General features: G+C 48.2%; 1 protein-coding gene across 2 annotated transcripts in view; it reads right to left on the bottom strand.

Moving 5' to 3' along the window:
• Positions 1 to 7,727: 7,727 nt before the first annotated feature.
• The window catches only part of WDR3 (WD repeat domain 3), a 32,706-nt gene continuing 25,291 nt past the window's right edge, over positions 7,728 to 15,142 (bottom strand). For both annotated transcript variants that reach the window (XM_078860786.1, XM_078860787.1), the window contains exons 19-26: positions 14,579 to 14,629; positions 14,188 to 14,253; positions 13,476 to 13,568; positions 12,890 to 12,940; positions 12,152 to 12,195; positions 11,856 to 11,984; positions 11,194 to 11,287; positions 7,728 to 8,882 (exon numbers count right to left, since the gene is read on the bottom strand). In XM_078860786.1, the coding sequence (XP_078716912.1) occupies positions 8,718 to 8,882; positions 11,194 to 11,287; positions 11,856 to 11,984; positions 12,152 to 12,195; positions 12,890 to 12,940; positions 13,476 to 13,568; positions 14,188 to 14,253; positions 14,579 to 14,629 (693 nt within the window). In that variant the 3' untranslated portion in view covers positions 7,728 to 8,717. The remainder of the gene's footprint in view (positions 8,883 to 11,193; positions 11,288 to 11,855; positions 11,985 to 12,151; positions 12,196 to 12,889; positions 12,941 to 13,475; positions 13,569 to 14,187; positions 14,254 to 14,578; positions 14,630 to 15,142) is intronic.

Raw genomic sequence — 15,142 nt, 5'->3', positions numbered from 1 at the left:
ATGTTGTCATTATGTGCAGCCCGGTTACTGGGCGTAGTACCAGCCCCAGCGGGGCTTGGGCGAGCGCTGGTTAGTGCAGAGGCACCACGTACAGTGGCACCACGTACAGTGTGCAGTGCGGGCTCCCGGTGAGGGAGCGAGAGAGAGTGTCAGCCAGCCAGGGTTATGTTGGGGCATGATACGCTGGTTGACCTGGCGACACGTGACCGGATGATATTGGAGCGGGGCCACCGGTGGATGGGGGCTGCTGGGTGGTCACGTGGTATAGATGAGCTCTCGGGAGCCTTCGGAAAGAGCTCGAGAGATCTAGAAGGTGGGCGGGGCGAGAGGCGGAGCCAGCCCCAGCCCGGGCCGATATAACAGGGCCCCGTGTGGGGCTCGGGGTTCTTGACTGTTGGGTAAGTGAAGATCCACGTCGGGTTGAAGAAGCCTCTAGCCACGTGGTCCGGGACCCAGCTCGTGGGCCGGACCGGGAGAGTGGGACCGTGTCTAGTTCTACCGTAGCATGGTTAGATGGGCGTTCAACACCCGAGTGTAGGTTACGTTCTGTTGTGTTGAGTTGATGCAATAAATTGTGTTGCTCCCAAGACAACGTCTGCGACTCAGTTGGACTCACTACATATTTATTAAAATGCAATATTTCCATAATGCGGTGTTCTTCAACAACGCAACTAACGCGTTATAGGAGAACAGACTGTATTAGTACTCAGTACGCTTGTCAAACCAAGGAAGCCACACTGCTAAATTGTCGCCGGAGGGGGAGATATTGCTGCTGTGTGCACATATTTTTTTGTGCATTGGGATGTTTGGCTAACACCAATCACGTTGCATTTGCTCCGGGCTGCTCAACAAATAAATTACTGATTTCGTCAAGGAGAATAGGCCATCGCACTAACTCCGGTCATCCTCGCAGCGGCTTTTTAAACCATCCACCGAATGTAGACAGTCATGGCATGGTATGCATTTATCTGTGCCATTGCAACTGTCAGGAACACTCTTCCTTTTTACAATCGAAGCCCACTACAACAGTGCACTTTCAAGTATAAATTAAAAACAAATTTATTTAGGACTGTTTTATTCGTATAGTCTGTTGTCCTTCCCCCTCACCTCTGATTAGTGTGGCTGGCTAAGCACAGTGCGAAAGAAGTTCAACATACATACATGTCTTCAGGTTTGGGAGAAAACCCAAGAAACTGTAAGAAACCCATGCAGCATAGGGGGAGAATATATATACTCCACACAGAAAGGTCCCCTAATGGGGAATCAAACCTAGGGCCTCCTTGCCGAGACACAAATGGTACCACTGTGCCACCCTAGCACCTGAACTATTTTAAACCTTTTTTTCTTCATCAGGTAAGGCCCACTGAGCTATACAGCTCTTTTCATAAGCAATATGGCCACAAATGATAGCTCAAGCGGCTTATCTCGTGGAAATTTTAGCATCCAAATACTGGGAGAGAGACATGCAAACTCCAAATATACAGTAAGAGTCCGGCTCATGATCGAACCCACGAACGCCTGCATATCATGCAAGGTAGTTAACATATTGGCGCCCTGTTATTGATGATGACTACATCTCATCAAATTCCCCAGATGTTATCAGAACCTGATATCTGATGAGTGATGGGCTTTGTGTCTCACTGTCGCGACCACCGGTGCGGTGGTTCTCTTGCGTGGACGCACTTGCCTCACAGCGCAGTTGGCAGCGCGCAGCTTGTTACAATCTCCCTGCCTAATCTCCCATTAACATCGTGCTAATCTCCCATTAACACTGCTGTATGCGGGGACGATACTCTTATATGGCGACGGAAGCTCATTTCATGCTAATCTCTCTCCCTAATCTCTCTCTCTCCTTAATCTCTCTCTCCCTAATCTCCTCCATTAACACAATTGACGTGCTTGCGTCCAGGGATGGAATTCCTTTCCAGCTCAGGCCCGCACGCTTGCCCATCGCCACATAAATAACCTCTTGTTGTAACAGCTCTCTCGCTGGTTCAGCAGTTCTACTGCTGGATTATTTTTTCTGCCTGAGGACGACCGATTGTGTTGCGATCGAAACGTCGTGATATATTATTTTTTATTTTATTTTTGTACCTACGTGACTTTACCTAAAGGACTAAAGAGTATGGATTCATGCAGTCACAAACGCTTCAAATCAAGATGGTACAAAGACTATGCAAGTATCAAAACACTTATAGCTCGGGTTGAGCAGTCATCTATGGGGCTTTTTGCCAGTTTCGAAAATGATAAAAACTAAGAATAGATTTTACCCTTTCTGGCACTAAAACAGATGTTAATATGTTCAATCACCAAATAGATACCTTTTGCAAGGCATAAAGTCTGCATTAACCACACATACTTGTGGCAACACATGCAAATATGCTCTGATAATATATGCAGTGCCGGATTATCTTAGTGGCAAAAGTAGAATCTGCTACGGGCCCCACACTTTCAAGGAACCCGCGCTAAATGCTTTCAAGCAATCAATTCCGGTTCAGTGATTCGGCACTTGCTCTATTACTATTGTACTATACTGCCTTCAACTTTTATGAACGACTGGGTGTTTAAGGTTAGCGATTTGTCGTAGTATCTGCCTGTATAGCAAATTAAATTACTTTACTATGCAAGTAAAAAGTTTGTGTTTTAATATTTACTTGTTTTTTTAGGGCCTACACTACCACATGCTACAGGCCCCGCACTAGCTTAATCCGGCACTTAATATATGCATTGTCTTTGGAAACAAATTGGTCTACACCAGAGACAGCATTCTTCATGGCTTTGTCTCACCTTTGTTAGACTAGAGAACAACGCCAAAAGGCGAACAGCACACAAAGGCGATGCAAATATCAAAGCGTTAATCGATAGACCCCGATACTGGCAAAAAGCCTACTCATTCTACCTACGTGACTTTACCGAAAGAACCAAAGAGTATGGATTCCTGCAGTCACGAAAGCTTCAAATCAAGATAGGATCCTGTAGATTTAACTCCTCGACCTGAGCTATTAATGCTTCGATATTTCCTTTTATATCTGAAATTGTATTTGCTCTGTTCGCCTTCTGGTGTGGTTAATCCATACTTTGACGATGCCTTCTAATAATGGGTGTCTATTTGGTGTTTGAACGTAGTAACACTTCCTGTATTCTTACCCGGAAAAGCTAAAAACCATAATGTGTTTTTTTCTCATCATCTTGATTCTGACAAAAACAGGTTCCGTGGACAGTAATAATGATTGATAATTAATAAAAGCGGTAGAGATGCTAGATGATGGTGGTGGTTGTTGATGATGACCGTGGGCGGTGGTTACGGTGGCTGCTCTGGTTAATGGATGTGGATTTTAACTGCGGGGTGTGAGCCACTCGCACCGCATGTCTGCTCAACGTTTAAAGCGACTTCTTGTGACCATGTGCTTCTTGCTCTGTACAGATGCCGTCTCTGCCACTGGTACACAGCATTGCTTATCGATTAGTAAAACGAATCTATTTTTATTTTACCAGGTAAGGCCCACTTACCTGACCACAAATGAGAGCCCAATCAAGTGGCTTATCACCTGGTAAAATTATAGCAGCCAAAGACTCTAAACCTGTGTTTCTAAATGTGGAGGGAAAAAATAGACGAGGAGAAAATTCACGAGACAACGGTGGAGACACGCAAACTCCAAAATATACAGCAGCAGGTGTCAGGGTCGGGATCGAACCCACGACCTCCTGTAAACCCGACGAGGTAGTTAACATCTCCGAGCCACCGTGATGATGATGTCACCATTGACCTCTTAGGGGGGGGGGGGGCTCTTAAGGAGGAGCGGTGGTGGTGGTGCAGTGGTTTGCTGCGCCATGAACTTGGTTACCCGAGTTCTATTCCCGGCCAACATCAGCGGCGTCCTGGGGGGGAAGAGGGCGAGGTGGAGGGAGAATAGCCCCCCGGCCCTTTCACCGACCCGCACTGACAGGCGTGGTGAAGTATGGTCAAACAATCCTCACGTGGCGGCGTTGGGGGAAGGCCGCCATCCAGCAGTGGATTGACAAAGGGCTACAGGTTGGATGACAAAGTCTCGGTAGCAGAGGTCTCGTGACCCTCAATAAATTGACCCATAACATTGTTTATCTCCTTTGCACATTCGTTTTCAAATACAACCTTACTGACAAAAATTAAAGTTTTCCACCTAATTAATTGGGGGGGGGGGGGGGTCACAAGACATCTGGACCCAGTCTGTACAATGGTCATGATTATGAGAGTGCGTGAGTGGCTGCTGTCGGCCCGGGAACCACTGTGCGCACCTGGCTCAGCTGCTGCTGCTTGTGCCGTTGTTGTAGTCGCTGTTGTTATTGTAGTCGCTGTTGTTGTTGGTGTAGTCGCTGTTGTTGTTGGTGTTGTTCAATGGTCGCGCTCCCCGTCCCGCGCGCGTCGTTGCCGCTCACCTGTTCCGCGTGACGTCACCGCGACGCGGCCAGGTGAGGCGAGGGCGGGGCGGGGGCGGGGCGAGGGCGGGGGCGGGGCGCTCCCCCTCGCCCTCTCCCACAAAGACAAAGATCCCCCGTGTAGCCTGTAACAGACTGTTAGGTCAAGTGCTGTTAGCGAACAGCACCTATGAAGGCCGGCACGGCGCACGAGGGGGTGAGTCATGTTTTGCAGAGGGGTCAAATACTTATTTCCCTCATTAAAATGTAAATCAATTTATAACATTTTTGACATGCGTTTTTCTGGATTTTGTTGTTATTCTGTCTCACTGTTCAAATAAACCGACCATTAAAAGTATAGACTGATCATTTCGTTGTCAGTGGGCAAACGTACAAAATCAGCAGGGGATCAAATACTTGTTTCCCTCACTGTAACCCTCCCTATCACCCATTATCCTCCTCTCAACTCACCCCATCCATGTCAACCCTCCCCCCTCTCACCTCACTCATCTACCCCTCCTCTCTCTCACCCCCCCCCCACTCAACCTCCCTCTTTCTCTCAACTCCCATCTCCCACTCACCCCTCATCCTCCTCCTCACACCCCCGATCGCCTCCCTCTCGCCTCCTCACTCCATCACAACTCACGCCTCACCCCATCCCTCTCACCTCCTCCTCCCTCACCTCATCCCTTCCCACTTCACCTCTCCCACTCTCATTCACACCCCCCTCTTCTTCTCACCCCCCTCACTATTCTCCATCACGACATCCACTCACCACTCAACCTCTCCTCGCCGCATCACAGGAGAATTGGTTGGAAGTTCGATATATGTACATAAGAGGTGTTTGGGTTAGATCGCGTCAATATATAAATGTGTCGTTAAACCCACCACCACCCGACACAGACAACTAGTAAGGATTGTCACGTCAACAGAACGTGGCCAATTCGTCACTAGTACAGCACACTGGTGTGTTGGAGTACGACGTTTCGCCAGTAATTACAACCAGCTTCATCAGGCGACAGCCAGATTTGTGGAGCAGTCCACCTGTTTCGTTCCTCATATAGAGGCGTCGATGTGGTCACCACACTTCTGCGCTCTTGCGCAATGCGGGATTAAGGAGTCAACATTATGCATTATGGGAGTCCTTTGATCTTGTCCTTCCTGTCATAGATGTGGTTACCACATCTATGCCGTACTCAGATTGTAAATGTTGTGGCTTGGCTCTCCAACACACCGGCGTGCTGTACTAGTGACGAATTGGCCACGTTCTGTTGACGTGACAACCCTTACTAGTTGGCTGTGTCGGGTGGTGGCGGGTATTAACGACACATTTATATATTTACGCGATCTAACCCAAAAAACCTCTATTATGGATGCTATTGGTCGCGAAAGCCTACGTGTTAAACTGGTCAAAGTTATTTTAATTTCTTTCAATTTCGATAGATTCTCTAATCAGTCTTGGCCAGTCGTAACTAGTTTTGCACTTAACTTCAAAATTATCAAAATCAATTAAGTGTCCTTGTTGGCACGCGTGTTCTGCTACTGCTGACAGTTGTATTTGGGATAATTTAATATTTATCTCGTTTTTAGTCTCGTGCTGATCATTCGTCCTGTTTGCCCAACGTAACATTTACCACACGTGCAGTTAATCCTGTACACACCTTCTGTTGATAGCTTCGGTAATACATCTTTTGTTCCAGATATTAATTTCTGTATTTTATGTACCGTGCCAAATCTGACTCGGATGTTTTGTTTTTCCAAACATCTGGCGAGTTCATCAGTTACTCCCGCAATGTACGGTTTTTTGATCGTTTTAATTACTTGGGCAGTTTCGATGCTCTTGTTATTTGAATTGGTTTTAGTATTCAATGCCCTGTTGATTTGTGCATCATTGTAACCGTTCATTTGCAGCGCTTCTTTAACATGTTAAATTTCACTTCTCAGACTGTCACCATCTGACACTTTCTTAGCTCGATGAATGAGCGTCTTGGTAAGAGCAGATCCATTTGCGGGGTGATGGTGTGACTGCATTCAGATAGGCGTCAGTATGCGTTTTCTTTCGGTAAACAGTGTTATTTTACCATTTCTACCCCGTTTGAGCAGAATATCCAGAAATGGTCGACTTCTGTCAGCTTCCACTTCCATGGTGAACTGGATTGATGGGTTTTGCGAGTTGAGATGATTTAGAAATGCGTTCAGTGTATCTTTGACGTGTGGCCAGACCACCAAAACTTACGAGAATATCATTAGGGTTAAGCTTAATATCTTTAATATTTGAGATGTTCAGAGTTTTTGATGAACGAAGAGGTCCTACCGATGTAGGGCTGTATTTGTTTCGTTACGTATTGTGCTAATTTGTACATGGCAGATCCTATTGTACTATCTATGGGTCTTAATGGGACATCAGGTTTGTGAATTTTTGGTAGCCCATAAAGTCTTGGTGGGTTTGATCATGTATTGCTCTTCCTTGGGAATTGATGACTTGGCAATGATTGCCGTTGTTTTACGTTCCAAGGTGCTGGTTAGGTCTCGTTAAAATTTAAGGTAACCTCTATTATGGATATTGGTCGCGAAAGCCGATGTGTTAAATCGATATATGTAGTTCGTATTTGCAACCACACCACCTGCACTTCGCAAACCAGCAACCACACCGTCTATACTTCTCAAACGATCAACCACACCACATACACTTTAAAACCAGTAAACCACACCACCTACACTTCTCAAACAAGCAATCATACTGCTCAAACCAGCAACCACACCGCTTACACGTCTCAAACCACTAACCACACCACCTACACTTCTCAAACCAGCAACCACCCCCCCTACACTTCTCCTGCATGCATGTATAAAGACAGTACGGAGCGAGAGGGACAGTATGGTTCTCCGGCACCATGGTTACTAATGGACGTGCTAATGATTGATGGGACAAGCGTTGACAGGGTCACGTGATGGGGAGCACGGGATCCAATGGCGGGAAGATGTAACAAGGGCGGAGATTGACAGAGCCAGGTGCGGCGAGAATTCGAGAATAGGGGTGTGACCGGACCGGGCGAGGCATAAGAGCCTGGCGCGAGCCGGACCTGGGGGCTGTTAGTGTGGGGAATCGCCGTCGTCGTCGTTGCCGCCGCCTTGGAACGGGTCGTGTCTCCATCGTCTTCGAGTTTGTCTTGAGACGAGAAGCTATGTTGTCTCAGAAGAGTCGTCCAACTACCTGAGATGTACACCCAAGTGTTTGTGTTTGATCTCCGATGGTCTCAATATGAAAGTTCACCAGATGTCTGTCAAGGCCGCATGCTGTGAGACTCAAATGTATTGTCTTGTGGGTTTTTATTCAACTTTTATCCAGATACGCCACTATTATAAGTGTGCACTTGTAAACAATCCCAGTATATGTAATCTGGCTATCGAGAAACAAACATTTGTCCGAATAACGACTGTCGACAAAGAAATGGAAGAAAAAATAAAACCACAGCATGATCTAAAAAGGTCAAAACTTTATTCCACTGAAACATTGCTATCTCAGATGCTAGTAAGACTTTGTACCCATCATTAGGGAACACAATCTCATGACTGTTCAACATTAGCAAAGGTTATTCTAACACAAGTGTCCCGACTGCTGGGAGGTCGGTTCTCGTGATTATCTGTAAGTATGTCATGACAAGAGGTAATTCCAACACATGGAATATTGTGACCAACATTACCACCTCCGATTAGCACGGTTGGCTACGTACGGTGCAAAAGAAGTTAAACATACATACATTTCGCAGAGATATAATGCAACAATGTACTGATGTGACAATAATAGCTTACTCAGTTCACTGCTATACAAATACAATGTGACTTACTTATGTTAAAGATGCAAATCAAAACAGCTGTTGTTCTGTAGGTACTTAGGCTCTGTATCACGGACCAAAGGAAAAAGTTTGAACCTTCCTTACGGAGAAAAGAGGGCAACAGTCAGAGCCGTGTGACTTGGAGGTGCACCGCTTTACCACAACTCATGACGTCTCACAGCCATGCTGGAATCAGCTCGCCTGTCTACCATGAGTCTCCATGTGGTCTATGTATTATAGTGTACAAAGCAGACTTTAAACCGAAGTATTCACAGGCCTGTAGCCAGGAAACAGGATATGAGGTGCAATTAGTCTTTTTTTTCGCAGTAGATTTCAACCGCGGTAATCAATGTCGCGCTCATAATCAACTAAACAAGATCTGGTTATGTTGGTTTAAACGTTTGTGGGAAACACTCAACCTGGTCAAGGGTGCGGGCGAGAGCTCATGACGCTCGTGGCAGGCCCGGCAGCGCGTCTCTCCTCCCTTTACAGGGCGAGCGCCAGCACCGCACGCTGCTTCTCCCGCACCTTGCGCTTTCGCTTCTTGTCCTTCATCTTCTGCGTCGCGTCGACAAACAGGGCCACCTCTTGCTTCGCCTCGATCTCCCTGTGCAGTAGTTGCAGTGCGGCCATGTTGAATCCCACCAAGTCCTACGAGGGGTGCACGGGAACGAGGGGAAATGTCGATTCGTTAATGCCCAGTGAGCAGCGAGGACTGGCATGGTAACACGACTTGGATCGCGTTTACCAATCGCTGAAGCCAGAATCAGAATATTTATTTATACTGGAGGAATCCGATGCACTATAGAGCTCCTTCACAGATGTCCAGTAGCAGCTCTGATCTACACACACTTGTGTAGAGGTCTCAATGAAGTGGCTTAACGTGTGGAAATATATAAAAGCCAAATACTTTAACACACGTTTATTCTAAATGTGGAGGGAAAAACTGGAGGACCCGGAGAAAAATCCACGTGACCACGGGGAGAACGAACCCATGACCTGCTGTATACCAGGCAAGGGAGTTAACATCTCACCACCGTGGCGCCGTCGTTCGCCCTACCATGCAGATTTTCGCAGTTGTGTCGAACAGCTCTGTCCCTGATGCGTTTTCAAGTTGTACCACTTGGCGTTTGCTTCTATTTGACGTATTGCTCTGCGTGCTTGGAGCCTTTTAAATCAAAGGTTGTCGAGTCCTATTGTCAAGTTATAAGTGTCTTTCTCGTTGAGGTGAGCGATACGGCCCCCTGCGTGTTCACAGAGTTCTCCTGTATAGCTCTGCGATGTGCTTTCGGGTCGTACCGCGTGACCCTCGGTATTTTGTCCGATGTTTAAAGAAGCTCCCGGCACGTGGACCAAAACATCGGACATCAACACACGTTACCACCAGAATAAGCGCATCAGACAGCTGCGATCCGCCCTGTTTGTTTTTTGTCCTGCGTCTTAGTTTAAACAGTGGTGTATGTGTGTGTTCGAACAGTAGTCCCTCCATAATAAACGTTTTTGGGTTAGATCGCGTTATTTATAAATGTGTCGTAACCCTCCACCACCCGACACGGCCAATCAGCAAAAAAGTGTCACGTTGACAAAAGACAAATAGTTCACTACTTTAGCCCACCGGTGTGTTGAAGCGTGAAACCACAACATTTACAATTTTTGAGTACGACGTTTCGCTGTTAATTGCATCCAGCATCATCGGGCAATTCGCCAGGATGGTGAGGCTCTGCTCTTGCTCCCGGTCTTAAATAGAGCAGCAGCAGAGTGACGTCATCATCTAACTCATCAGGTGCAACGATTTGAGGCGGAGGGGGGGTTATTGTAATTATATACTAGATTAGTAATCAGGCAATTGTTACGATGTGAGTTGTAGAATAGTAATCAGTTGTAATGTGTTATTGTAATTATATGCTACGTTAGTAATCAGTTAATTAGTATTTGTTTCCCCTATAAGGAATTGTAATATGTATTATTTAATAATACGCTTCCAGGCCGCACTAAGCCTGTAGCTGTCTGAGCGATTAAAGTTATTTCTGTTTCTCTCAATTTCAATGAATTCTCCAATTACCAATCTAGTATATAATTACAATAACCCCCCCTCCACCTCAAATCGTTGCACCTGATGAGTTAAATGATGACGTCACCCTGCTGCTGCTCTATTTAAGACCGGGAACAAGAGCAGAGCCTCACCATTCTGGCGAATTGCCCGATGATGCTGGATGCAATTACCAGCGAAACGTCGTACTCAAAAATTGTAAATGTTGTGGTTTCACTCTTCAAAACACCGGTGGGCTAAAGTAGTAAACTATTTGTCTTTTGTCAACGTGACACTTTTTTGCTGATTGGCCGTGTCGGGTGGTGGAGGGTTACGACACATTTATAAATAACGCGATCTAACCCAAAAACGTTTATTATGAATAATATTGGTCGCGAAAGCCTACGTGTTAAGTAGTCCTTCCATTAACGAATTTAATCCATTCCATGAAAACTAATGTTAACCGAAATAAATGTTAATCAAATATAGGAATTGCATGTTAAAAGCATTAATCCGTTCCAAGACGATCGATAGTTGACCTTTTTCACCCTAAAAACATAGTTTACAACAATTAAACACTTCTAGAAGTTCAGAAGTGGTGGCTCCAAAGCCAGTCAAGGTCTAAATGCTCATAGATGGGCGTCGCTGATTGGTTGAGGCATGGCTGAGCCCACTTACGAGCACTTGGATTGGCCAAAATTGGCACCCATGTGCATAATGTAAACGTACCGTTAGTCAAAATGTGAACGTTAGTCGAAACCATGAGGTCCTGTGGGAGGCGAAACGTTAACTGAAAACCCGTTAACCACTGTCACTGTTAACGAAGGGACTACTGGATGCATATGTTGAACCACTTTCGCACCGTACATAGCCAACGGTGCTAATCGGAGCGAGTGGGCTGCTGCACGTGACACCACACGAGCACAGACTCACCCTCATCTCCCTGACCCTGAGCAGCGAGCTCTCCCTCAGCTCCGAGATGACCTCAAGGAGCATCCCATTGCTGGTGATCTGTCCGTGATGGATCCTGCCAGAACAAAACACACACGGCACCAGTTTTACTTGGAGTGAGCTGCTAACGAGCCCCTGTTAACACACACCACACGCCACCTCCACTGTGTGGAGTTTGTATCTTCTCCCTCTGTTCTGCATGGGTTTCCTCTGGGTTCTTGGGTTTCACCTAAAGCTAAACACATACAATGTAATTGGTGTTGGTCAAACATCTCAATGTGGTGGGACCCTCTTGAAAGAGCCTTCGGTCCCAGGCTGGCTTTTCCTGGGTAAAAAGACGTGATGTTACCGGCACTCCGCCTGCCCACCCAACTTTGTTTCACCAGTGCCGATCTCAACCACACTGCATCAGGTGCTCATTGTTGACCGAGGGAAGCCTCGTTTTACAATTGGTTTCAACGAATCGGATGCAAATGACACAGCCAGGAATCTGGATCCCGGTGCAATTTTAAAAGCACTATACCGGCGCAGCGTCCCAGGCAGAACACAGCAACAATCATTTGAATCGTCGCTGAGTATTGCTGATTGAATATCAGATGTATAAACCAAACTAAACACGGAATGACAGTGAGTACAGCCTCTACCTGAGGAGGAAGAAGAGAGCTCGGCAAATGAGCTCCACGGCTCGGCCTTGGCGCAAGAAGAGGAGGAAGAGGGCGAGGAGCTCCGGGACATAGGAGAAGGGCAACACCAGCAGCGCCTCCTCCAGCTCACTGTGTCACCCAGCAGACAACAAGATATCAGCACAGCACTCACTCGGCACACAAAGAGATGCCAGCACTCACCCGGCACACAACAAGATATCAGCACAGCACTCACCGACACACGAGCTATCAGCAGAACGAGATAAATAAACAACAGAGTATGGATATCTCCTCACCTGGATTTCACTTTCTTGATCACCTCCAGCACATACTTCTCTGGCTAGGGGAATATGACACAGACGCACGGAGTTAGGCCTTCAGTCCAAAATCTGTGTGAAGTGAAAAAAAACTTAACTATTTGATATTTTAGCAGGTAAGGCCCACTGAGCTATAAAGCTCTTTTTCAGAAGCGGTGTCGTGGTAGAGACCCAGCGGCAGTGAGTCTACCACTTGGTGTAGAGGTTTGCGGTTCTTACCCAGCAGGCCACACCCTGGTTATTACTGCGGGTGTGTTAGCCATAGAATACTACGTGCTGTCTGCTTCACGGTGGACATAAAAAATATTTTGTGAGGCCAATAGAAGGTCCAAACTTGCTAAATTTGAAAGAACCACTAGAAAATGGGTTAACACGCGGCAGCAATCATTACCCCCTATTGGCAGGCCAATGCCCACGTGAAGGACTTAGTGCGAACTCATCTTGTGCCGCACAGGGACAGCTGCCACTGGGGTTGCGCCCTTCAAATGTTTGAGATGAGATGTACGGCGCTCTTTAAGTTTTTCCAAAGCAACGGCGTACAAATGTGAAGGATTGCGGCCGTTATCGAACCGATTTCACAACGGTACAAACAAGCGCGCAGGCGCCGCTGCCTCCCGCGTGCCTCGTGCACGGCAAGCGACCGCAGGGAGGACGAGCGGCACTCCTCACGGCCGCTTGCCCTACGAAGCTCCGCGGGCGAGCAGCAGCCACGCTTACCGTGACACTGCCGGACGCCACGAGCACCGGGTCGAGCACGGGCGGCAGCAGCTGGGGGAGACACGAAGGCAGCGGAGTAGAGGTCAAGAAAGCGCGGAGAAACACAAGTGCATGTTTGTACGTACGGGGAATACGCCTGCAGATTCCACGCTTGAGGAACATGGTTAATTAGGCGTCGCTGCAGCGGCATCGCAGGGAGGAGGCGAGGGCACAGAGATGCGAGTGCAGGGCTGTGCTCTCGTCAGGTGTGCGCATGTATGTTGGGTGTGTTGTGTGTGCATGCCCACATTGGGTGTATTGAGTTTGCATACGCTCGTTGTGTGTGCATGTTTACGTACCAGGTGTGTGCATCTGCGTGCACATGCATAGTGTTGGTATGTGCCATGCCGGCCTTCCTAGGTGCTCGCTAACAGCACTTGCCCCAACAGTCTATTAAAGTCTAAGGGAGGGATGTTGAACTTATTTCGCACCATACGTAGCCAACCGTGCAAATCGGAGGTGCAGGGAAGGACACAGAGCTGGTGGTGTGTGTGTGCATATGTAGTGTTGGCATGCTGAGTCGTTCCAGCTCAGTACGGAGCGTTACCTGCTTGTTGGCCGCTTTACATGCTTGCTTGTGCTCCTCCAGTTTCTGGGATTCAACTCGGTACAGTTCCAGGGCTTCCATGATCCGTTCAGCCTGTACAACCGAGAAGCGATCGCCGCAGCGCACGTCAGCCAACGGCAACAACCACTCTGCACCAGCACCGCGACATAGAGACATTCACTGCGTTGGCAACCGAAAGGGAATATAACCTTTCAATCATCACGGTTGGTCATTGTCATCCGTGTAGTCCATCGGTGATTGGACCGAGATCATAACCTGATCCACCTCCCTTAAACACGTATTTCATAGCACGTCCGAGCTAGAGACTTCTGCACCACTCACGCAGCCCAGCGATGACATGGTCCCTTATCCCGCAGAAGGTTTTACCACGACTGCTGACGTTGCTAGACTATGAAGGTTTAACGTCTTGTACATTGTCGTATGCGAGTAACAGGCGCAGCAGTGTGCGCGAGGGGCCGTGGCTCCCGTGCACGACGTCCGGCGGTGTCGACGTAGCACGTTGTGTCCTCGCAGCCGACGCAGCGGTCGCGTGACATCGGTCGAGTGGTTCGTGTTCCCAGGACAAGATCACCGCATGCTTGGTGAATGATGCTCCCGCGCTGTACAGCTGCAGCAGCTGCACGGCGGGGGAGCATTGCCGGGGCCCGACGCAGAACCGAGCGCAGAGGCTGCGCGCACGCGCGCTACTCACAGCCTTCACGGTCTCCATCGTCTTCCTCGCAGCCATCCCCGCCTCCCCTTCCGTCTCGCCAGGCACCTGGAAACAAAACCATATGCCGCACGTCGTCAGCAGCAACAGCAGCTCGCAATGAATGTTGAAGCCAGATGTTGCATAAACAAAAGAAAAAATAGAGTTGAAAAACACCAGATGCTGAAAAGTTCTACAGGCACAGTGCCCGAGGGATGTCGTAAGGCTGAGATGGAAGTGTTGAGGAGGTGCCACATCCCTGTGAATGCTCTGTGTGGTCCATTGCCACTACAGGGAGGAACCGAAACTCCGCTCAACACTGCGCATTTTTTGCGATTTAATGAGCCAATGGAGGCGTCACTTGTGGGCGATGATGAGTGGAGGCATCACTCACGATCGGCTCCGCCCCCTTGGCCACGCTCTCCTCGTACTCGGCCTCCCGCTCCTGCCGGCAAGAACCGCAAAACACCAAGGACGCGCGTCACTCAAAAACAATCGGCACGCGCGACACGAGCGGGCACAGTGCATCACCGCGACACACCACGACATACGCACACCCGTGAAACAAAAGCCAGGCTCGCACAGACCAAATGGTGACACAACACGAAGCATTCGTCCTGCAGGTGAGGTCTGCATCGGGAGACCTCAGCGTGGCCAACCGCCACGCCGGCATGGCTGACGATGGATCCTCCCATGCCTATGAGCCAGCGTACGACTCGGGCAATGGCGGAGGCAGAATTTTCAGGTAGAGGGGGCAACCCCTCCAGCAATGAAAAATTATAGGAGTTGTTACTAAGTAAGGACTTGTCCCCCTTGCTTTTTATTCGACGCGTGTGCGGCGTTGGCGCGGCCATCGATTGAGGGTCGAATTCGGACCGTGTGTGATCGGCATCGCACTCGCTGAAGGTGAATGCTTTCAGGGAAGTCGTGTACTGTATACGCAACTGCACACAATTCT

This window comes from Lampetra fluviatilis, chromosome 11 (genome assembly GCF_964198595.1).
Source record: "Lampetra fluviatilis chromosome 11, kcLamFluv1.1, whole genome shotgun sequence".
NCBI lineage: Eukaryota > Metazoa > Chordata > Hyperoartia > Petromyzontiformes > Petromyzontidae > Lampetra > Lampetra fluviatilis.
Note: the sequence above shows the minus strand (reverse complement) of the source record. Positions and strands in the feature narration are given on the sequence as shown.